General features: G+C 37.9%; 1 protein-coding gene across 1 annotated transcript in view; it reads left to right on the top strand.

The window, feature by feature from the left end:
• ATAD5 (ATPase family, AAA domain containing 5) overlaps positions 1-24,658 on the top strand; it is a 41,696-nt gene that overhangs the window by 7,178 nt on the left and 9,860 nt on the right. Inside the window, exons 3-17 of the mRNA XM_014467433.2 lie at positions 335-443; positions 4,131-4,295; positions 5,313-5,439; positions 6,017-6,098; positions 8,796-8,980; positions 11,560-11,714; positions 14,105-14,264; positions 14,924-15,253; positions 16,586-16,682; positions 18,578-18,657; positions 18,937-19,076; positions 19,163-19,313; positions 23,054-23,230; positions 23,831-23,964; positions 24,418-24,511. Of these exons, the coding sequence (XP_014322919.1) occupies positions 335-443; positions 4,131-4,295; positions 5,313-5,439; positions 6,017-6,098; positions 8,796-8,980; positions 11,560-11,714; positions 14,105-14,264; positions 14,924-15,253; positions 16,586-16,682; positions 18,578-18,657; positions 18,937-19,076; positions 19,163-19,313; positions 23,054-23,230; positions 23,831-23,964; positions 24,418-24,511 (2,186 nt within the window). The remainder of the gene's footprint in view (positions 1-334; positions 444-4,130; positions 4,296-5,312; positions 5,440-6,016; positions 6,099-8,795; positions 8,981-11,559; positions 11,715-14,104; positions 14,265-14,923; positions 15,254-16,585; positions 16,683-18,577; positions 18,658-18,936; positions 19,077-19,162; positions 19,314-23,053; positions 23,231-23,830; positions 23,965-24,417; positions 24,512-24,658) is intronic.

Here is a 24,658-nt window from a genome sequence, read left to right as displayed (position 1 = left end):
AACAAGACTAAAAATAAATCATAGAACTTTATTTCTTGGGTAAACAGGGCCATGCACTATGAGGTCTATACTTGAATACTGGTTTTGGCTAAGGTAAGAGTGATCTTAGGGGTTAACTTTCTGTAAAACTCATGACTTCTAAAATAAACAACTTATATTGCGAGTTTAACCTTGAGTTTGGCTTACTTTTGAATTAGTAATTTGAAACTAATGGAGTGTTTTTGTGTTTTTGTTTTAGAACTGTCCAGAAATTGGAGCCCTAGTTGGTTCTTTTCTGTATTGAAATTCTTACACATTATAATCATGAAAATGTTTCTGAATTTTTTTTCCCCAGAATGAAATTCACCAGAATTAGTATTCCCAAAAAATCTAAGAAGAAATCTAAGAAAAGTTCCAAGAAATCTGAAGCAACTGGTGGAGATTTTACCTATCAAACTAGAAAGGTAATTGAAATATTAGGGATTCCTGTAAGTGATATTCTATTTTCTTATAAGCAAAAATAACAACTACTACTATTAGAAGTAATACACTATAAGAAGATTCACACATTTCTTAGATTGATTATGTTAACTACAACCCTATGTTATTTTCCACTATTTTTTTATTCCTCTAGTTCAGTAGTTCTCAACCTTCCTAATGCTGCGATGTGGTGACCCCCAATTTCATTGTTACAAATTGAACATAATTAAAGCATACTGATTAATCACAAAAACAATATGTAATTATATATGTGTTTTCCGATGGTCTTAGGCGACCCCTGTGAAAGGGTCGTTCGACCCCCAAAGGGGTTGCGACCCACAGGTTGAGAACTGCTGCTCTAGTTAGTTATTAAGATATCAAGATAGTTGCTTGCCAAGGGTGGGGGGGAAAAAAGGACACTTATGTAATACCCTTTGTAATACTTTTAGCGAAAAAAAAAAAAAAAAAAAAGATATCAAGATAGTTAATTGTGAGATGAAAGCAATTGATAAGGGCAGTCTAATTTACTTTTTCTAGGTTTTGAGAGTTACATTCCAATTTTTCTCTAAGGTTACTTTTAGGTCATGTTCGAATGTTTGGTTCACTAGCATTTCTGTAGATTAGAAATAAAGAGTACCATTTCTGGTACTATTGACATTTTGGGCTGGATAATTCTTTGGTGTGGGGGATTCTCCTGTGCATTATAGGATGTTTAGCAATAACCCAATTAACTGTAGGTTTATTCAACTTTTATTTTAGAAAGACCATGCCTTGTTTGTGTACTGCTTAGAATTATGATTCAGTAATAAAGTTTCCAACAAGACAAATCTCAAAATTTATTATATCCAAATTGGGGCCCTTATCTGAATTTACTTAGATCAGTTATTTTATCTCATACTGTTAATGTGTCAGTGATCCTCTTACCATACCGCCTTGCTTTTTGAAGCCTTAGCCAGGCTTGTTTACTAGCAACAGGCGAAAATCTTAGTCATTTTCTGGAAGAAATTTTTCATTTATGAGAATAAGAATAGACTGATTTTCCTAAGAGCTCCATATTCATAACAGCTCTTCCAACAGATATTTACAGAATGGCCTTCAGAATGGTTCTGGCTTCATTTTTTCATGCAATAAATATTTATTTAATGCAATACTATATGCTAGGCATTGGGAGGACAGCTCCATAGAAGAATGCACATGGACTAGACTTTCATGGAGCTTAAGGTCTTACGGCGAATTCAGGCACATAAACATGCAATTGAATACATGTGATAAGATTTATAATAAAGTAAGTACTGAAAGCACATAAATGGGATGCCTACCTTCCAGGAACAATAAACAGGGACCTAAATAATAAAAATTGTCCTTTAAACATAGGGAATGGTGTGTGTAAAGGCCCTGGAGACAAGAGAGAACATTTATATTTTAGGGAGTGAGAAGTAGGGTCTGGACTATTCAGGAATTTGAACTTTATTCTGAGAGAAGTAGGGAGCCATTTTAAATAAGGGGACTAACATGATGAGGAGTTTTAGAAAAATTACTCTGTAGTGTGGAGAATAATTAAAGTGGGAAGGTTTGAGGCTGGGAGACCATTTAAGAGGCCTTTGGAGTGTCCACATGAGATATATTGTGTTTTGAATGACAGTAGTGAAAAGTGGACAGTGGTTATTCAGGAGACTTGATGGACTGAATGTGAAAGAAAGGGAGAAGTGAAGCATGATAGTCAGGCTTCTGGCTTGGGCTTTTGAGCGGATGCTGTTGCATTCCACTGAGATAGGAAGAAAGCTCGGTGTGGGAGAAAGATGAGGAATTTGGTTTTGGAAGAAATGGATTCTAGGTAACTGTGGGATGTCCACGTGGAACCATTTATAATTACCAATTGGATCCATGGTCCTAAATCTTTGCAGAGATTTGAACCATAGGGAAAGCTAAAGGAGTCATTAGCATATTGATGGTAAATGAAACTCTGAAAATGGATGAGATGAAACAGCAAACATTTATTTAAAAAACAAACTGCAGAAGTATATAAAATGTACAAGATCTCTTAGCACATCAATGACAGAACCAGGTCTGAAGACCAGAATTATTCTTATCTAGTGCTCTTTTCCACATCTATTACCTTTTCAATCTCTCGCCAAAGGATTCAGCCTAAAGGTATCTAAAATCAAAGAATAAATAGCAGTGTGGTGATTGCCAGAGGGAAGGGGGTAAGTGGAGAAGGGGTCCTAATATGTGGTGACAGGAGAAGATTTGACTTTGGGTGGTAGGCACACTGTGCAATATACAGATCTTATGACATAGAAACTCACACATGAAACCTGTATATTCATGTTGACCAATGTCACCCCAATAAATAAAGTAAATGAAAAAAAGGACTGTATAAATACTGAAGTATCAGACTTCCTGATTAGATGGTTCTGTCATAAATAAAAATGAAGTTCAAATAAATGGATAAAATCAAAGAATAGATGGCATGAAGATGGTGGAGAAATAACCAACAATTCTAATCTATACTGCTAACATCTTTCTGGATGTTTTTCACAAATGTAACTATTTATCTGGATAAATTTCAAGTAAGAAATCATGGCAAACCAAGTATAACTAGACATTTTAATTTAATTGCCTTGGCAACATTTGAATAACCATTTCTTTGTCTCTAATGTAATTTATGATTGTATTTTTCCTATTATATATTTTTTTAAATAGACATTTTCCTCTTAAGAGCAGTTATAGGTTTACAGCAAAATTGAGCTAAAGGTACAGAGATTTCTCATGTATCTTCCGCACCCACACATGCACAACCTCCCCCATTATCATTACCAGAGTAGTACATTTGTGGTATTTTGTTGTTTTATTTCTATTTTCAGTATTAAGTCAGGGGACAATGAAATGAGAAAGGGCTTAGGATGCCAGAAGCAACAGGAGAGAGCCTAGGTGGGGCTGCTTTGACTCTCTAGAAAGTCAGAGAAAAGAGGGCCTTGGGGGCTGTGGGGGTTGGTCTGGGATGAGCTGCCACTGCCTACTGTTCCCTGTTTGCAAGTCTCCTAAGGAACCCTTAGAGTTTAGGAGATGTACTCCCGTGGGGGCAGAAGAGGGCGAAAGGGCCAAGTAGTACATTTGTTCAGATCGAAGAGTCTATGTTGGCATATTATTACCTCGAGTCCATAGTTTGCATTAGGATTCAGAGCCCTTAGGCAGCGGTTCTCAACCTGTGGGTCACAACCCCTTTGGCGGTCAAACGACCCTTTCACAGGGGTCGCCTAAGACCATCCTGCATATCAGATTCATAACAGTAGCATTACGATTCATAACAGCAGCAACATTACAGTTATGAAGTAGCAACAAAAATAATTTTATGGTTGGGTCACAACATGAGGAACTGTATTTAAAGGGCCAGAAGGTTGAGAACCACTGCCTTAATGTGTTCTGGTATCTGTGGGCTTGGACAAATATATAATGACATGTATCCACCATTATAGTATTATACAGACTAGTTCCACTGCCTTAAAACTCTTCTATGCCTTGCCTATTCATTCCTTCCTGCTGCCCGCCCCAACCCCTGGCAACCACTGATCTTTTTTCTGTCTCCATGGTTTTGCCTTTTCTATTTTTTCTATTATTAAATATAATACCTTTGCCAGAGATCTAAATGAATGTTTCATATTTTTGTTTAGGCAAGCAATACTTCAAAAAATGTATCAAAAGCAAAACAATTGATTGAAAAAGCAAAAGCTTTACACATTAGTAGGTCAAAAGCTGCTGAAGAAATAGTGACACCCTTAAGGCGTTCATCTAGACGTCAGATTCTTCCTGAAGGGAAGAAAATGTCGGACACAGAAGTAAGTATTACAAATATTTATTGGTATAAATTATGTCCTAACCCTGACCACAGTGGCTCAGTTGGTTTGAATGCCATCCCAGATACCGAAAGTTCACAGGTTCAATCCCCCATCGGGGTGCATACGGAAGGTAACCTATCCATATTTCTCTTTTATTGATGTTTCTCTCCCTTCCCTCCCCCTTTCTCTCTCTCTAAAAAAAATTCTGTCCTATTTTGTTGTTTGGAGTGGGAGAAGGAAATCATTATGAAGTTAAAAGGTAAAATTATAAGGTAGCCTTGAGGTGATAGGAAGAATGTAATTTTTATTTCTGCTTTAAAAGTCTTTGGCTTTCTTTTGCCTACAGAATGTTTGAATCCTTATTGAGTCATTCAAGATTCTTCATAGACTGCAGTAGGGCTTCCCTTTCTTCAAAACACCAACCTTCCTCATATACAATAAATTATTAATTTCTCCCCAAATGGTGCAGTTTTTAAATTTTTTTCAATTTGTAGTCTAATGATGGGGAAATGTATGGAGTTGCTAATGTAATTACCTTTTCTATGGCTTCTAGCACTGTAATCCTTTTGAAATTTTAATGACATTTTATTTTAAAAGTCTTTATTGTTGAAAGTATTACAGATGTCCCAGTTTTTTACCCCATTGCTCCCCTTCACCCGATTCTCATCCCACCCTAGGCCTTCACCACCCTATTGTCTATGTCCATAGATATGTGTTTATGCATATAAGTTCTTTGGTTAATTTCTTCCTGCCCTGCCCCCCCCCTTTCCTCTGAGATTCACCAGTCTGTTCCATGTTTCTTTTCTATGCCTCTGATTCTGTTTTTATTGTTCATATTTTTTATCTTTTCTCCTCCTCCTCCTCCTTCACTTCCTCCTCCTCCTCCTCCTCTTCCTCATTTTAAAGAATACCCTTCAACATTTCATGTAATACTGGTGGTTTGGTGGTAATGAACTCTACTTTAGCTTTTTCTTGTGTATGATATATTTTAAAGATTTTTTTCTTATTTTGTCTTAGGACTCTGTAATAATAATAAATTCAAGTCCTACTTCTTTAAAGCATCCTGAGACAAATCAGAAGAAACTTCAGTGTCTAAATGATGTGCTAGGAAAAAAACCTACCAAGACTTCTAAAAATGAACCTGGTAATCAGATTTGATAACATTTATGATGAACATTAGAATGTTTGGGGGGATTATATTGTTCTGAATGCTCCCATTTTAATTTAATCTCTTATTTTATAAATGGTAAACTTTAATTGGATTAAATATTATTTCTATTTTTATAAGTAAAGTTATAATGTAGTGAGGAGTTTTGCAAAGGGTAACTGACCATATCTTAAGTTATCACATTTCTGTGTATTTATTTATCCTTAGTTAAGTTAGTGGTTCCCAAACCTGACTATTCATCAAAATAATCTGGGTAAATTAAAAAAAAAATTTAAATCTTTATTTCCTTTTCTAGACATATTAACTAAGAATTTCCAGAGCTGGGTTGTAGGAATCTATAGTTTAAAAAAATTTTGTTCTCCAAGAGATTCTGATAATGATATTGCCCAGTTGAGGAACTAGATCATTATATAGAATTTTTCTTAATTTGAAGAAACTTTTAAGGAATTCGTTTTTTAAAAGTTTAAAAAGATAGAGATATAATTTGGAAAGTAGTTGGAAGGAAGTGGAGATGATGAACATTAATACTAACCTAAGTATTTATTTTTCTCAGGAAAAATGAAAATCGCTCCTTTATTTCTTACCAGAAAGGTTCATAAAACAGCTGATCCTATCCTTGGTTTTGATGAAAGCAGGTTAGTCCAGGACAAATTTTTAAATGCCAAAATGTTTTATGGAATGTGTGTTTTTTTTCATTTACTTTGATGAGAAAGCATGTAAATTATCATTTGAAGCTTTAATAAATACATTTTAAAAGATGAACTTAAAATATGACAGTGCTACAACTGAACTTGAAGATCTTGTTTTTTTGCAAACATTTTGGGGCCATCTCTAAACAAAATAGTGAAAAATAAATAGGCAAACCAAAAAACCAAAAAGCTGATTATGAACTTATTCAATAAACCAGGCACTGTTTTTTGGTACGAGAAATATTATGGGAAACAAAACAAGAGACATTCCCTGTCCTTATGAGGCTTATATTCTAGAAGAAAGACAAGCTATAATTTAACATTAATTGGGCCAACAAATGAAATATTGCATTTGTACTAAGAAGGAGAGATACAAAGTTCTATTAAGTTTATATTAAGTAAATTTGGTCTTGTTAAAAAAGGCTTTAATGAGGAAATGACACCTGAACGAAAGAATAAGTAGGAGTTCATCAGGGGAAGGAACAGCGTTCTAGCCAGAGGGAACATCCCTATACCTGGATGGAGTGTGGTCAATACAGGAGATGGAAAGAATGCCAGTGCGACTTGCGCATAGAGAGCAGGGGAGAGAGGAATGTGAGATTAAGCTGGAGAAGTGGGTGCCAGTCCAACCAAAGGATTTTAAACATGAGTATGGACATTGGATTTTGAAAGTTTTCTCTGACTGCTGGATTAATTCTGCTGTTGTATAAAGAGTGGAATAGAGGAGAGCTCATAGTGGATGCAGGAGGCCAGGTGTGAAATGATGGAAGTGTGGACTCAGGTGTTAGAAAAGATTTAGGAGATAAATTTAAAAACCCTTAGTGATTAATGAGAGTTGGGGTGGGGAGAAGAAGGTGTAAGGATAACACTTAAGTTCTGGTCTATGTAAGTGGATGGCACAATGGAAGAAGACCAAATTTAGGGACATCATGTATTCAGGTGATTTGTTTTTCCTATTTCAATTTTATTGATTTACAAATTATATATTGTTAAATGCATAAATATTAAGCATACAGCTTTGATAAGTACATTATATTGGGATATAACATTTTTATTTTACTCCAGAAAAGTTACTTACTTTTCCTGTTATCCCCACCACTGCTACAACAAAAAGGTTACCACTATTATGATTTCTATTACCATAGATTAGTATTGTGTTTTAAAATTTTACATAAACTTTAATTATATATATTCAGTTATGTACATTCTTTTGTGTGTAGTTGCTTTTGCTCAGTATATACACACACACACACATATTATTATTTAAATTTTTAAAAAATAATGTTTTTATTGATTTTTAGAGAGAGAAGAAGGGAGAAGGATAGAGAGATAGAAACATCAATGAAAAACATCATTGATTGGCTGTCTCCTGCCATGCCCCCTACTGGGGATTGAGCCAGAAACCCAGGCATGTGCCCTGACTGGGAATCGAGCCGGTGATCTCTTAGTTCTTGGGTTGATGCTGAGCCACATCAGCCAGGCTTATTTTTTTTTAATCCTCAACCAAGGAGTGAGAATATTTTTTCCATTGTTTTTTACAGAGAGTGGAAGTGGAGCGGGGAGAGGGAGAAAGAGGAGAGAGAAAGAGAGAAAGGTACATTGATTGGTTGCCTCCCATATACACCCTGACTGGGGATTAAACCTGCAATGTAGGCAAGTGCCCCCCTGACCGGGCATTGAACCTGTAACCTTTTGGTGTACAGGATGATGCTCCAACTGAGCCCCCAGCTAGGGTAAGAGTGTAGTACTAGAAGGCCCCTCTCCAGTAACCGCTGAGAGAGAATGTGGGAGGACAAAGATATAAAGAAATTTTCCTTCCAAGAATGTGAGAGGCATCCCTGGATGGACTCCAACCAACTTTTTGGTTAGCAGCTGAATGCACTAACCGATTATGCTAGAGACTTGCTGTTTTCTGATTATTATATGTATAAATGCATTTTTTAAAAAGGAAAACAGAAAACAATGGGGGGAAAACTTACCACCCCTAAATAGCCCCTGTTAACATTTTAGTGGGTGTCCTTCATATTTTTTCTTTCTTTTTTTTAAATGCATTTAAAAAAATATGTTTTATTGATTTTTTACAGAGAGGAAGGGAGAGGGATAGAGAGTTAGAAACATCGATGAGAGAGAAATATCGACCAGCTGCCTCCTGCACAACCCCCACTGGGGATGTGCCCGCAACCAAGATACATGCCCTTGACTGGAATCGAACCCAGGACCCTTGAGTCCGCAGGCCGATGTTCTATCCACTGAGCCAAACCGGTCAGGGCCATATTTTTTCTCTCTATATATACTTACTTAACTTCTTAACACTGATAGACTTTTGTTTTTATGATAAGCAAAAAAGAATTTGACCAACTAACATCTTAGCTGACTAAATCTTTTCAAATTAAATTAAAGGTATTTATTTTAAAGACTAGGGCCCGATGCACAAAATTTGTGTAAGAGTAGGCCTTCGCAGCCCTGGCTGCCTCGGCCCTCGCAGCCCCGCCCCCCGCCCACTGGTCATTCTGGAAGGTTGCTCCAGAAGGTCGTTCTGCCTTCTAGTCTAATTAGCATATTAGCTCTTTATTATATAGGACAGTTTATATGTTTAAAGTTTTTATAACCTTAGCTTTCCTTTTCACATCATTTTCTTAAAAGTCAAGATACCTCCGAAAGATCTCAGGATTGTGATGTGCGACTTAAAGCAAAGCGTGACTTTTTAATGAGTGGTCTGCCAGATTTGTTGAAACGACAAATTGCAAAGAAATGTGCTGCATTAGATGTGTACAATGCAGTGAGTACCAGTTTCCAGAGAGTAGTTCATGTACAACAAAAAGATGATGGTGAGCTTGTTTATTATTATGGGATATTTACTTTGAAACTGTTAGAAGTAATATGAAACTATGTAAGGTGGTTTAAGATGAGGCAAAGGTTTAAGTGTAATTCTTAGAATGATTTTAGTGGAAATTTAAAGTCTCTTCCTGAGCCTTAGACTCACTTTACCAAGGATGACCAGGGGCAAGAAAGCCAAAGTCATCCTCAGCCTTTACCCCTCATGCCGGGGGACAGCAGGCAATGTGTGTGGGACCTTAAGTGCATATTGTTCTCCAGAGAGGCACTGTGTTCTAAAAGGAAGGCCATTCCCTTCTGAAATTATAGCCTGTGTGTGAACAGGTCATCTTGAAGAATTTCTCACAGGAGTTCAAGCTAATGTTCAGGGAAATTTGTTTGCCTCCTTTCCAGAACAGCTTCTGCTGTTTAGTACCTACCTATTTGGGGGAATATTTTCTGGAATGGGTAACAAGTAGCAGTGCTTCATTGTCCTAGTTCACCCTATTCTCACATGCACTGTGCACAAGAATGAACTGTTTGCACAAGCCTCTTTCTTATAAGGTGGTTTTAGTATGACCGTAACCTAATTCTATTTGGATTCTAATGCTGTAACAATTACAGTCTTACTTTACTTATATATTTTTTAATTGCTGGTAATGTACAAAACCTTATATATATATATATATATTTTAAATATATTTTATTGATTTTTTACAGAGAGGAAGGGAGAGAGATAGAGAGTTAGAAACATCGATGAGAGAGAGACATCGATCAGCTGCCTCCTGCACATCTCCCACTGGGGATGTGCCCGCAACCCAGGTACATGTCCTTGACCGGAATCGAACCTGGGACCTTTCAGTCCGCAGGCCGACGCTCTATCCACAAAACCTTATATTTTTATGTTGTTATTGTTTCTACCTAGAGTTATTTTTGTCAGCACAAAACCAGTTATATTCCCTCAGCTGGCTCTGTGGTTTGGTTTAGTGCACTTCTTCTATCATGAAGTGTACACTGTGTTCTGTTTTCTTTCTTTTCCTTTTATGTTTTTGACCTTGGTATTTTGTTGTTGTTGTTAATCCTCATCCAAGGACACTTTCTTTCTGTTGATTTCTAGAGAAAATGGAATGGAGGGAGGGAGGGAGAAAAAGAGAGAGAGAGATAAAGGAAACATCGATGAGAGTGATACATCAATTGGCTGACCAGGGCTGGTGATTGAACCCCCATATGTGCCCTTGACTGGAATCGAACCTGTGACCCTTTGGCCTGAGGGCCAATGCTCTAATCACTGGGCAACACCAGTCAGGGCCTGACCTAGATACTTTTTGAGTTTCATTCGGCTTCTCATTTGTATGGAGAATTTCCCAGCCTGTCTTTGTAATAATATTCTACTTTTCCTTTTTTCCAACTGCCACTGGTCATTCAGTTGATGAAGCCTTTTCTGTTATTTTTTACTAGTTCAATTTTATATAGTATTTTTTTAATTTAAATTTTTATTGATTGATTTTTAGAGAGAGGAGAGGAAGGGAGAAATATCGATGAGTACAAAAGGGAACAAAATCTTCACCTCCAACAAATACAATTAATAAAAATTACCTAGTCCACTTATTTATGTATTCCTTAGTTAATTCTTGTAAGGATGATGCTCTAACCTACTGAACTACCTGGCCAGGGTTTACATAGTATTTTCTGAAAGTATATTCACCTATAGAAATTAGTTATGCTCCCCCCCCCCCCCCCCCGATTTTGACAAACCCATTCTCCTAGAAGCATGCTACTATAAAACCTTGGAGATGAGCAGATAAGGCAAACACAGAGAGCACTTCTCTCCCTAGAACCATAAGAGTTAGCGAACACTTAACTATTTTTTTTTTTAAATATATTTTATTGATTTTTTACAGAGAGGAAGGGAGAGAGATACAGAGTTAGAAACATCGATGAGAGAGAAACACCGATCAGCTGCCTCCTGCACACTCCCCACTGGAGATGTGCCCGCAACCAAGGTACATGCCCTTGACCGGAATCGAACCCGGGACCCTTCAGTCCGCAGGCCGACGCTCTATCCACTGAGCCAAACCGGTTACGGCGAACACTTAACTATTGCTTGGCATTTGCCAAACACTTCATATGAATATCTAGTTTAATTCCCATAACAACTTTAGAAAGTTAAGTATTATAATTGTTGCTCCCACTTTACACATGAAGAAATTAAGGTTTAGCGTCTTGCCCACAGTCACCTAGCTAGTAAGAGGCAGAGTCTGGATTTGAATCTAGGTCTGACTTTAGAGTTTAAACTTTAAACCAGAATGTTAACTGACACTGACATTTTTATTGTGAGTAGCAAGGTTGATTTAAAAATAGAAGAAAATTTGTAGATATTTGCTTATTTTTAACAATTGGAAGGGAAGACTAGGTAATTTTTATTAATTGTATTTGTTGGAGGTGAAGATTTTGTTCCCTTTTGTACTCATCTTAGTTTTGATACTTTTGTGTTAACTATGTAGTTAAGTCTTTATGTTTATATACTTGGCATTTGATAAATGGATAATATGTGAATGAAGGTCATTAAAACAATTTTTCTGTTTTTCTTTAGCGTGCTCTTTGTGGCATTTGAAACCACCCACTTGTTCTCGCTTAATTAAACTTAAACAATGGGATACTAAAGTAAATCTTTCTAAATGTGTTATTGCTCTTGGTGAATTTTCAACATTGAATTCAAATTTGAAAAGTAATAATTCTACTGTTGTGGTAAGTATTAGAAAGCTCATTCATTATAGAGTGTTTCCTTCACATCTTTTAGAGAAAAAAAAATTTGGATATCTACTATTGTAGCCTAAAAAATAAATCTCAGCTAAAGTAATATCTCTTAAATACTAGAGCTATAAAAACATTTTAAGAATTAATGCTAGCCAGTTTCAAAAGATTACATTATATAGTACATTTAGATACTTTATAAGTCAGCATTTTAATCTAGTAAATATGTGAAGTACAATTACTAGTTGAAACAGAACAATTGTTTTAAGTCCTTAAAAAACTATGCAAATGCAGCTTTTTGCCATCAAGATTGTTTTTAATAACATTTCCACCAAGCTTACATTTAGTGATGAAAGCTAATATTGACTTACTAGAAGTCCGGTGCATGAAATTCATGCCTGGGGGTGGTGTGGGGAGGGGTTCCTCAGCCTGGCCTGCACCCTCTCCCAGTCTGGGAGCCCTCGGCGGCTGTCTGAATGACGGCTTAGTGCTGCTGTCACTGCACTTGCCAGCCATAAGCCTGGCTTCTAGCTGGGGGAGCACACTGACCACCAGGGGCCAGCTCCTGCATTGAGTGTATGCCCCCTGGTGGTCAGTGCACATCACTGGTAGTTCCACCATTTCATCGATTGGCATATTAGCCTTTTATTATATAGGACTAGAAGCCCCGTGCACAAAAATTTGTGCACTGGCGGAGGGGGGGGGGTGTCCCTCAGCCCAACCTGTGCCCTCTCACAGTCTGGGACCCCTTGGGAGATAACCACCTGCTGGCTTAGGCCCGCTCCCCTGGTGGCAGATGGCAAGCCCAATCCCGCAGATGGCAGGCCCGGATCCCGCTCTGGGTTGGGCGGCTGCTCAGATTGTGCTGCCGCCCGCCCCGCCCACCCCACCCAGCACATGGCAGGCCTGGATCCCTCGCTGGGGCGGGCGGCGGCTCGGGATTGTGCTGAGGTCTCTGTGGATGTTCAGGCTCCAAAAGCGTAGTTTTTCTTTCTTGGTTTTGTTTTTACTTCTTGAAATTGAAATGTGTTAAAATATTTTTTTTAAAGAATAGCTCAAGCACCCAGTGAGGCCTTAAAGCCTGGGGTGCTTGCTTGTGTTGTCTGAGTCTAAGCTCGTGGCGCTGGAGCGCCCCGGGAGACGGGACCCCGGCGCGGCTCTGTCTCCTTCCCGAAACCGCATGCACAGCTGCTGCCAGGTGCCCCGCTGCCCTCCTTCACTTTTCGTCCTGAACTTGCCAGTCACTCCTGGTCTCTGTCCGATGTTGGGGGGGGGGGGCGTGTTTCTTCCTGAGGAGCCGTCCTGGTCCTGGCCCTGGGCCTCCACTTCCTCAGACCCACCCCCCACCCCTGCGCCGGGCCCACCTTACAGCAGAGTCTCCCGGCCTCCCCTGTGCTCGCCGCTTTCCTGATGCTCCTTTTCACTTCCAGAGCCGCCCGTCTTGCTGTGTCCCTTGCCCTTTTGCTCTTCCGTGGAGATGCCCAGGCCTTTCTTTCCTTTGGGTACTTCCAGGGCTTTCTTCAGGTTTCCTTTCTGAGCTGTTTTGCTGATTTTGGACCTGGGAGCCAGGCCTCCTGCACCCGCAAGCTGCTGCACTTCCTCTAAAATCATTTCTCCCTTAGGCCCCAGTCCCTCAAACCCCCCTGGAAAGCACTGGTCGCTTCCTGTGCCCGTGCGCTTCCTGCTCCCGGCATTTCAGGTAAATGGAGTCAGACAGCCGGGGCCTTTGCTCCGGCTGCTTCCCTCAGCTCCGTGTTTGTCCTCGCCGCCCGCAGCGTGTCAGCCTGCGCTCCTCTTGGCTGTCACCCACTCCCTGTGGGGACATAGTTCTGGGGTCGACACCTATTTTCTTCTTTGTTGTTTGTTTTAAAATAACTTCTCTAATGTATTGGTGCCTAGTTCCAATAAGCATAAGCCTGATGCTCGAGTAGGCAGGTTCGGGTCTCCTGGCTGTGCACCTGGGGCTCGCAGCTCCGGTGTCCGTTCTGAGGAGCTGCCTGTGCCCAGGGCTCTTACCCCCATCGGGGGGGGGGGGGGCTGCCAGCCTCTTCTGTCGTGGGTGGGTGGCGGCTCGGATCAAGCTGCCGCCCGCCCGCCCGCCCTGCCCCACACATGGTAGGCCAGGATCTCACGCTGGGATGGCCAGCTGGGGCGGCTCAGTGGGATCTGCCCGCGGTATGCAAATTAGCCGCCATCTTTGTTGGTGGTTAATTTGCATATCATGCTGATTAGCCAATGGGAAGTGTAGCGAAGGTATGGTCAATTACCATGTTTGTCTGTTATTAGATAAGATTATTGACAAAGTAATTGGTAGTGTTGTGCTTAATGTTAATAGACAATGTGGGTCAGTTATTGAGTATTTTATTCTTTATTCTTTATTCCAGTTTAAGGGGAGAAGAAAAGATTTTACTGAAGAAGTAAGAAATCTTTTGCTGGAGGAAATTACATGGTTAAATCCTGAGTTTTCTTTGAGGAAATATTTTCCATTGCTTCTAAAAAAAAAAGCTGAGCACCAAGTACTCTCTGAATGTCATTGTAAACAAGGTTAGTGATAATTATTATCATTTATGTTAATATTTCACTTTTGAAAGCACTAAGAAGTTATGGCTGGTGTGGCTCAGTTGGTTGAGCAATGTCCCATGTACCTAGAGGTCATAGGTTCAATTCTCGGTCAGGGGCACATGCCCATGTAGCAGGTTGATCCCAGTGGGGGGGCATGCAGGAAATAGCTAAATAGATGTTCCTCTCTCATCATCGATGTTTCTGTCTCTCCCTCTCTCTCTAGAATCAATGAAAACATTTTTTAAGAAAAAGAAAAAAAGCACTAAGAGTTAGCCATTGACCCTTGGAAGTGGTCATCATGAAGAGAACATTGCTTATGGTTGGCAGGGAGAATTTATTCAACTGAAGTAAAGCATCTTGTGCAATGCAGTGTTAGCCCCTGCTAGCTTCCAGAGATGCCAGCCCAAGATAGCTATTAATAATTCACTTAAGGAAAGCCTTAAATGAGATAATTTGAACTTATTTGCTTGTATAAAGGCAGTCTAAATAAGATATTCAGCTTGCTTTCAGCATGCCATATTTGATTCTTACCTTTTGTTTTATAGTAAGACAATTGGATATTTTGAAGTAATACTAAGATTATTGGGTATTAAAATTTTTTTGATTAGTAAGCATATGCATTTCTATTATTCCCCAAATAGAAAATCCACAACTAGAGCCTGATGTCAATCTAAAGGAAACCAAAAGGAAACGAGTGGAAACCAAAAATCATAAATCAAAAAGAAGGAAACCAAATGAGTATTCAGAAAATCCAGAAAATATAAATGGAAAACCAAAAGAACTGGAAAAAACACATAACTACACTGGGATAAAGCTAGATTCTTCCAAAAGTCTGTATTCTAAAACACGCAGGAAGACACAAACTACTGTGAGTACAACATGTGAAGTGGAAAGTGAAGCAGTAGAAGATTCTGATCTTCTGATAATAGATGATGACAAAGCATCTACATCAGAAATATCTTCTGTTCCTGGTAAATTAGTTCTTATCTTTTTTTTAAACCTGTCACCCTCTCTCAATATGTGCTCATTGCAAATTCAAACAATATATATGTATAAATAAGAAGTGGAAGCCTCACTGATGAGAGTCATAGATAATCTTATTAACATTGCTTTTTGATCTTTGATTTTTTTTCGCTTCTGTAAATATATATGTTTTTATAAAAAATAGGGATCAGCCCTAGCCCGTTTGGCTCAGTGGATAGAGCATAAGCCTGCAGACTGAAGGGTCCCCAGTTTCGATTCCCTGTCAGGGGCACATGCCTGGGTTGCGGGCTCGATCCCCAGTGGGGGCATACAGGAGGCAGCTGATCAATGATTCTCTCTCGTCTTTGATGTTTCTATCTTTCCCTCTCCCTTTCTCTCTGAAATCAGTAAAAATATATTTTAAAAAATAGGGATCATATTATACATATTATTTTACATGTATTTCTCATATTTCTTACGTGTTCCCATTCAGGGTATCTAACTTTTCCTAAGTACCCTATTAAATTAATTCATCTACTTATGTTGCTTTAGAGCAGGGGTGGGAAATGTCCAGCCCGTGAGCTGTATAAAGCCCATGAGATCATTTGGTCTGGCCCTGCCAAGGCATTAGGGGTGAGTTAATGAAATGTTTGACCAAATAGAGCAGGCTAATTTTTAAATTGATAATTTTGGATGGCCCGCAAATGATATTATAAATATCCAAATGGCCCTTGGCAGAAAAAAGGTTCCTCATCCCTGCTTTAGAGTATGTTTTGATATTTGTATAGCAAGTCTATCATTTTTAAAAGCAATTTTCATACATCTCTACTATGAACTATAGTTTCCCTTACTCTCATAAATCCCATTGAGGTTTGATTTTGCATTAGTTTATAGATTAGTTTGGAGTGAATTGACATCTTTACAACATTCAGTTTTTCTCAACAGCAAGTGTAACATATCTTTCCATTTAAACTGGATGATTTAGTTGGGCATTTTAATGTTTCTTTTCAGTGGTCAAAAAAGGCTCCACTAAAATTATGCTGTCTTTGTTCTTTAGATATTTTTTATGGTAAAAATTATTTTTTATGTTTCTAGGATTATTAAAAATTTAAATGTATACTTTTAAACTTTACTGTCATGAGACTTTATGGTGGTTTTAAAGGGGAATTTGATGTGAAGAATTTTAAATGTAATAGTAAGTTTTGAAATTGCCTTGTTGGCATTTTGTAAATATAAATATTTATACAAATAGTAGTTATTGTTACATAAACTAATATAAATGTCTAAGAATATATGTTTATGTCAAGGAACAATACTTTAATGTATATTTTTTGCTTTAGATTCTGGAACTGAAGACATGCTTTGGACAGAAAAGTATCAACCTCAGAACTCCAGTGAACTCATAGGCAATGAACTTGCTATAAAAAAGTTACATAGGTTGGTAAAATTGAGATATAGTTAATGAATATAGTTTTTAAATTTTTATTCTAAAATCTATAATTGTAAATTATTATAATTATAAAGAATGAACAAACAAAAGAATATTAAGTAAATATCCCTCTATTGTCCCTAGTGGTAAATCACTATTAAAGGTTTCTTGTAAAACCTTCCAGAAAAAATTTTATGCATGTATTAGTTCCTTCTTTCATATTACTATTAATTCATGCCCATTATCTTTTGTCTACAATTCTAACATTCAAAATGTTCTGAAGACTGAAAGTATATTAACTTTATTACATAAAGTTTATTGTAGTCTTTATTGATCTCACTTGTAGGAGTTTATACATTTTTAAAAATGAAAATATTAAGTGATTATGGGTGTACTGTCACATACCTCTTTAGAGGTATTATGTAATACTAGGGGCCCAGTGCACGAATTTGTGCACCTTGAAAGGAACTGTGGGCTGTGAGGCTGTGGTGGGCCCAGGGTTGGGTCTCGGCCCATCTTCTGGGCCCCCGCCGGGTCCTCCCGTCATGGCCCCCAGTCCCCTCTCTGCCGGCAGCCCTGCTCCTGCTGCTTCCACATGCTGATGGTGCCGGCCCCACTCGCACCCACTGACGGCACAGAGCGATTGGGGCCAGCGCCAGCAGCAGGTGCGAGAGGCAGCTGCCAGCCCCTATCGCCCGCCCCTCAGGAGCAGGGGGAGGTGGAGAAGCCCTGAGGGACGATCAGGGCCAGGAGCCACTGCTTGCACTCGCTGATGGTGCCGAGTGATCAGGGCCGGCGTCAAGCGCCAGTAGCGGGTGCAAGTGGGGTGGGCACCAGCAGCAGGTGTGAACACTGGGCAGAACCGTGGCACTGGGGAGCAAAGAATTTTCAGTAATCACCAGAGGCTCGCCCCAATGACAGTGAGTGGCACTCCATCTTGGTCTGGCGCCCCCACTCACATGCTCCACCATCCTGCCGCGGCCGACGCCCACCGTGTTCCATGCTCTGCCGCCTGCTGCCGTCGCCTGCCATGTTCTGCGTGCCTCCTGGTTGTTCGGTTGTTCCCCCATTTGGTCTATTTGCATATTAGTGTTTTATATATAGGTGTGGTATATACCACATTACCTTTCTAATATCTGAAAAACTCTGAATTCTAAAACCCACTCGGCCCAGAGGATTTCATATAAGGAATTGTAGCCCATAATAAGGGTGAACACCTTGAACTTGGCAGTGTTCTAAGTACTTGCATTGTTCTTAGCTCATTTAATCCTTAGAAAAATAGTCTGAGGGTATAAATTATAGTTGTCCTTATGTCATAGATGAGGAATGAGGCCTAGAGAGGTTGAGTATTTATCTAAGTTCACACAGTTAGAAAGTGATAGAGCTAGAATTTAAGCTCAGGTAGTCTAGCTCTAGACCAGTGGTTCTCAACCTTCCTAATGCCGCGACCCTTTAACACAGTTCCTCATGTTGTAGTGACCCCCAATTTCATTGTTACAAATTGAACATAATTAAAGTATAGTTAATAATCACAAAATAATATGTAATTATATATGTGTTTTCCGATGGTCTTAGGCGACCCCTGTGAAAGGGCCGTTTGACCCACAAAGGGGTTGCGACCCACAGGTTGAGAATCGCTGCTCTAGACTAAAACTTAATCTTTATACTTAGCATTATATATTAGACATCTTTCTTGTTATCACACAATCTACCTAAATTCTATTTAGTTGCTGTGTATTGTTTCTTGTATGGGTGCAAAAGTATATCTTTTCCCCTACTGATATACTTTCAGGTTTTTCCTTTTAGAAGCTAATATAAACAATGTTGCAATGAATGTCCTTTCATATATAGTCTACCTATATTCTGTGAATTATTTTTATTAACATACATTTTATTATGGCAGTTGGTTGAAAGACTGGAAAAGAAGAGCTGAATTAGAAGAAAGACAGAATTTGAAGGGAAAAAGAGATGAGAAACAAGAAGGTATTTTGAGTCATTTTTTTCCCCATTTCACTGAAAATTTTTAGTATTAGATTATCTAAAAAATTTTATAAAATTTTTTACTCATATTCTATATTTGGTGTTCTAGTTTTTGCACATTAAATTTCCAGCATTTACTGGCAGGAAGTTTGTGGGATTTTTTTTTAAATTTTTTTTTATTTTATTATTTTTTTAAGTTTGTGGGATTTGATCATTGGGTTTGGTGAGGTATAATTGCCACCTAAGCAATATCATTTTATATGCATTTGAATCATTTTTCAGATCTGTCGGATAGCATTGACTTTAAAGGCAGTTCAGATGAAGAAGAGAATCGTCTTTGCAATACTGTTCTCATAACAGGGCCAACAGGAGTGGGGAAAACTGCTGCAGTATATGCTTGTGCTCAGGAGCTTGGATTTAAGGTCAGTCACAGCTGCAGTAGAACAATGTTAATGAATTAAAAGAAAACATAAACCATTCTGCCTTTTTTCATGTATTCTTCCTTTAGATATTTGAAGTGAATGCCTCATCTCAGCGCAGTGGTAGACAAATTCTGTCTCAACTGAAGGAAGCTACTCAGTCCCATCAAGTAGACAAGCAAGGTGTAAATGCACAAAAACCTTGTTTTTTCAATAGCTACAACATAGGCAAGTCACCAAGTAAGTAAATTATTATTTTTTTTTTTGTCATAACCTTTTTTTGTTGTTAATCCTCACCCGAAGATATAGAGAGAGTGGAAGGGAGGGGGAGAGACGGAGGGAAACATAAATTGGTTACCTCCCTGCAAGCATCCCAACCAGGACTGGGGATCGAGCCTTCAATGAAATCAAACCTGGGACCCTTCAGTCCAGGGGCCGACATTCTATTCACTGAGTCAAACTGGCCAGGGCTATTTGGATACTTTGAAATACAGTTTGTACAGGAAAGGTATGAGAAACACTTCATTCTGCCCTGCCTGGTTGTTACTTCTCTTATTTCATTTCAGATTTTATTTATTTGGGTTCTCTTTTTTTTCCTATGGGTCTGGTTAAAGATTTGTTAAATTTGTTTATATTTTCAAAGAACCAGCTCTTGGTTTCATTGATCTTTTGTATTGGTTTTTAGACTCTATTTTATTTATTTCTGCTCTCATCTTTATTTTTTCCTTTTTTCTAATAGGGCTTTGTTAGTTGTTCTTTTTCAAGTTCTTTTAAATGTAAAGTTAGATTGTTAATTTGAGATTTTTCTTGTTTTTCAAGATAGGCCTATAGTGCTATGAATTTACCTCTTAGGACTGCTTTTGCTGTGTTGCATAGATTTTAGGTTGTGTTCTCATTTTCATTTATTTTAAGGTATTCTTTTATTTCTTCCTTGATTTCATTGTTTAGTAGCATATTATTTAGAATCCATGTCTTTGTGTGTTTTTCAGGTTTTTTTTGTGATTGTTTCTAGTTTCATACCATTATGGTAAGAGAAGATGCTTGATATGATTTCATTCTTATTCAGTTTGTTGAGACTTGTGTTCTAACATGTGGTCTATCCTAGAAAACATTCCATGTACACTTGAAACAATGTATTTTCTGCTGCTTTAGGGCAAAATGCTTTGAATATAACATTAAATCCATCTGAACTGATGTGTCTTGTAAAGCCACTGTTTCCTTGTTGATTTGCTGTCTGGAAGATCCATCCATTGATGTCAGTGGGGTGTTAAAATACCCTAGTGTTACTGCATTACTGTCAATTTCTCCCTTTTTGTCCATCAAGATTTGCTTTATATATTTAAGTGCTCTTATTCTGGGTACATACATGTTTACAAGGTTTATATCCTCTTTTTGGATTGCTCCCTTTATCATTATATATTGTCCTTTTTCTCTTAATATAGCCTTTGCTTTAAAGTCTATTTTGTCAAATATAAATATTGCTACCCCAGCTTTTTTTTCCATTTTAATTTTCATGAAATATCTTTTTCCAGCCCTTTTAGTCTCTGTATCTTTCCTTCTGAGATGGGTCTCTTATAAACAGCATATATATGGGTCTTGTTTTCTCATCCATTCAGCTACCCTATGTCTTTTAATTGGAGCATTTAAGCCATTTACATTGAATCCAAAGTCTTGAAAAGTGTATCATATATTATGTTCAGTTTTTGTTCTTATTTCAGATGTGTGGGTAAGTTAAGTCTGTTTCTTGGCTAGAAGCAGAACCCTATCTATTTTTCTTTTTGTGCTCATATTGTCTCATCTTTGACTAGGAGGAAACATTTTTAATTAGCTTGTGTCCTTTTGACATAGCCCCAGTAATGTTAGATATTTTCTTTGCTCTCTGGCTTGTTAAGATGTCCCAGACCTAAAATGAGCTATTTCTCCAAAAAACCGATTCTTTTGGTGGAAATTCCTTTATAAAGAATATATTGATCCCTAACCGGTTTGGCTCAGTAGATAGAGTGTTGGCCTGAAGACTGAAGGGTCCCGGGTTCGATTCTGGTCAAGGGCACATGCCCCGGTTGCAGGCTTGATCTCCAGTGTGGGGTGTACAGGAGGCAGCCCATCAATGATTCTCATCGTTGATGTTTCTATCTCTCTCCCTTTCCCTTCCTCTCTGAAATAAAAAAAAAAAAAGAATGTATTGATAGCCCTGGCTGGTATGGCTTAGTTGGTTGCAGCATTGTCCCATACACTGAAAGGTCATGGATTTGATTCCTGGTCTAGGCACATACCCAAGTTGAGGGTTTGGTCCCAAGTCGGGGTGTGTACGGGATATAACCGCTCAATGTTTCTCTCTCACATTGATGTTTCTTCTTTTCTTCTCTCCCTTCCTCTCTTTTTAAAATCAATTATAAAAAGCCCTGGCCGGTGTTGTTCAGTGGTTGGAGCATCCACTTGTGTACCAAAGGGTTTTAGGTTCGATTCCCAGTCAAGGGCATGTACCTGAATTGCAGGTTTGATCTTCGGTCCCAGTTGGGGTGTGTGTCGGGGGGCAACCAATCAATTTGTCTCTCTCACATCAGTGTTTCTCTGTTTTCTCTTTCTCTCCCATTCTCTCTCCGTCTCTTCCATTCTCTCTTAAAAATCAAAGGAAAAAATATCCTTGGATGAGGATTAATAAAAAAATAAAACTAATTATTTAAAAAAAAATAAAGAGAATATATTGATAACATTTAACCAAGTATTTCTGAGTACCTTAAAATAAAAATTGGGCCCTAGCCATTTTGGCTCAGTGGTTGGAGTGTTGGCCTGCAGACTGAAGGGTCACGTATTCAATTCCCAGTCAAGAGCGCATACCTCATACCTTGGTTGCAGGCTTGATCCCCAGCCCTGGTTGGGGCGCATGTAGGAGGCAACCAATTGATGTGTCTCTCTCACATAGATGTTTCTCTCTCTCTGTCTCTTCCCCTCCCTTCCACTCTCTCTAAAAATCAGGGGGGGGGGGGGGGAATATCCTTAGATAAGGCTTCAAAATAATAATAAATAAAATAAAAATCAGCATGTATTTTCTAAAACCAATCTATGGACCGATGCCAGTCCATGATCAAGCAATCCTTGGTCTATGATAAAAGTAGAAAAATAAAGATAAACTAATGAGGTTTTTAAAAAATAAATAGAAAAGTATTCAATATAAAGAAATATTTTTTATTATAAGATTATGCATTTCCTTTTTGTGGTGTTAAAGTGCCCTAATTTTATTAAATGATAGTGATGGCTATAATTTTTCAAACTCAAAATTTTCTATAAGTTTTTTGAACACCTGTAAAATTCAAGATAGATGATAAGATCTGTGGACATAGGGGTTTCAAAAAAGAGTAGGATACAGTCATGGAATTGTGCCCATATGATGGTGCGTGAAGAATATTCTGCACCAAGGCCATAGGATAATAATTTGGACATGTAGGGACTGAAACAGGGTATTTAGAGGGAAGAGAAGGACATGTCCTGGAATAAAGGCCGAGCCATCGGCTTCTAGTGGAGGAGGGATGAACCATTTTTTTTTTTTTAACTTGAATCCAATCTCTAAAAAAACGTATTCTGTTTTTGAAGTACCAATTTACTGTTAGGTTAAGCTGAAGTTGGACAACAAAGTTCTGTAATGTGCTCAGCATGTACTGTTACCACTTTTCTTGCAGCCTTTTCTGAACGCACATAGGTATAGTGAAAGTGAATGGAGGGATTATGAACATTATTTGCTTCAAGAATATATATTTCTTTGGAAAAGAGTGTCTTTTCCAAATGACCTGTTTTACCTTCTCTTCTGATAGAATAAGTAATAATATAGTAATATTTGACTACTGAGTATTGGAATGTTAAGAATGAAAGAAAATTTCTCTATCTTTGTAACTGGTAAGAGTAGAAATATAGACTGTGGATAATTCAATTTTGCTGTTTAATTTTTAGAATACTTATCTTTAAGTATAATTTGGTTTTGGCAGAAAAATTAAGTTCTCCTAAGAAGGTTGTTACATCACCAAGGAGACTTCCTCCATCATCACCACAAAGTAGTGGACCAAAGCGAGCACTTCCACCTAAAACACTGGCAAATTATTTTAAAGTGTCTTCCAAACTAAAAAATAATGAAGAAATAGGAGAACTTCCAGAAAATAATAAAGGTATGTAATTAAATAGACATTTTTTAATCCTAATGACCCTGGTACATAAAGATATGATCAGCCCTGGCTGGGTAGTTCAGTTGGTTAGACTGTCGTCCCCATAAGCCAAGGTTGTGAGTTTGATACTTGGTCAGGGCACATATAAGAATTATCCAATGAATACATACATAAGTGGAACAACAAATTGATGGCTCTCTCTCTCTCTCTCTCTCTCTTAAAATCTATAATAATAAAAGTGTAATATGCTAATTAGACCAGACGTCCTTCCGGACAACCTTCCCGACGAACCAGGGCTGTGAGGGAAGCCTGAGTCCCGGGTGCCAGAGGGAAGCCGGTGCTGGCAGCTGGGGGAAGGGAGGCCTACTCTTGCACAAATTTTGTGCATCGGGCCTCTAGTTAAATAAATAAATAATGATCATATTTCATGAGTTCCTATTGCTATCTATTAAACTTCAGCTATGCTGAAAGTCCTTCATATAGGAGTTTTGATGTTTTATTTCAGTTTTAATAGGTGATTTCAGTTTGAACTTATTCTATAGAAATATCCAGTGTTCTTTAAAAGTTGATTTTATGTAAAATATTAATATTTTATTTATGCAGGAATCAAAAATTTTTTTGAACAGAAACAAACTATTCATACTAAATCTACAAATACAACTAATTCAAATGTCAAAGAATATGGAGCCGAGGAACCCAACAGGAAAAATGCAACATCTCTCATTCTTTTTGAGGAGGTAAGGTTGCAGAGATATACATTGGTGATCTCTCATGATAAAAACTTATTCTAAGGATTACTTACTGTGTTACTGTAAATTATTGTAAAATAGCCAAGAAAGTCCGGAATACTTACTTGAATCTATTTGAAATTAAAGCTAGTGGAATTGTCAACTATAGAAGAATTTTTCATGAAGATAATTAATGCAATCCACGGTTATTAATTTTTTTTAATGAATTTAGAAATTATTCTGAGTTATACTTAACCAGTTACAGGTGACTGCATTTCTTTGGTTTTAATGTTTGATAATATTCTTACTCTTTTAATGTAAGATTTTAGCATGGGCTGAATGCACACTGTTCATAAATTCATAAATTTTGTTTCTAACAGACATATATCTACTATGTATACATAACAGCTATTCAGTAAGTATGTTGTTTTAGGTACATTAATATTAATAAATGATTCTTAGGTTGATGTCATTTTTGAAGAAGATGCTGGGTTTTTGAATGCAATCAAAACATTCATGGCAACAACTAAAAGACCTGTAATCCTTACTACAAGTGGTAGGTAACAGTGATTTTACAATTAATTACTTCTGGTTAAAATATTTTACAAAAGCTTCTAATTTTAATTTGAAAAGTTCCTTTTAAAGTCTACTAGTAAATTAACTCCTTTTTTCTAAAATGAGGAGGCTACTAGATAATTTTTTA

This window comes from Myotis lucifugus, unplaced genomic scaffold (genome assembly GCF_000147115.1).
Source record: "Myotis lucifugus unplaced genomic scaffold, Myoluc2.0 scaffold_396, whole genome shotgun sequence".
Classification (NCBI taxonomy): Eukaryota; Metazoa; Chordata; class Mammalia; order Chiroptera; family Vespertilionidae; genus Myotis; species Myotis lucifugus.
Note: the sequence above shows the minus strand (reverse complement) of the source record. Positions and strands in the feature narration are given on the sequence as shown.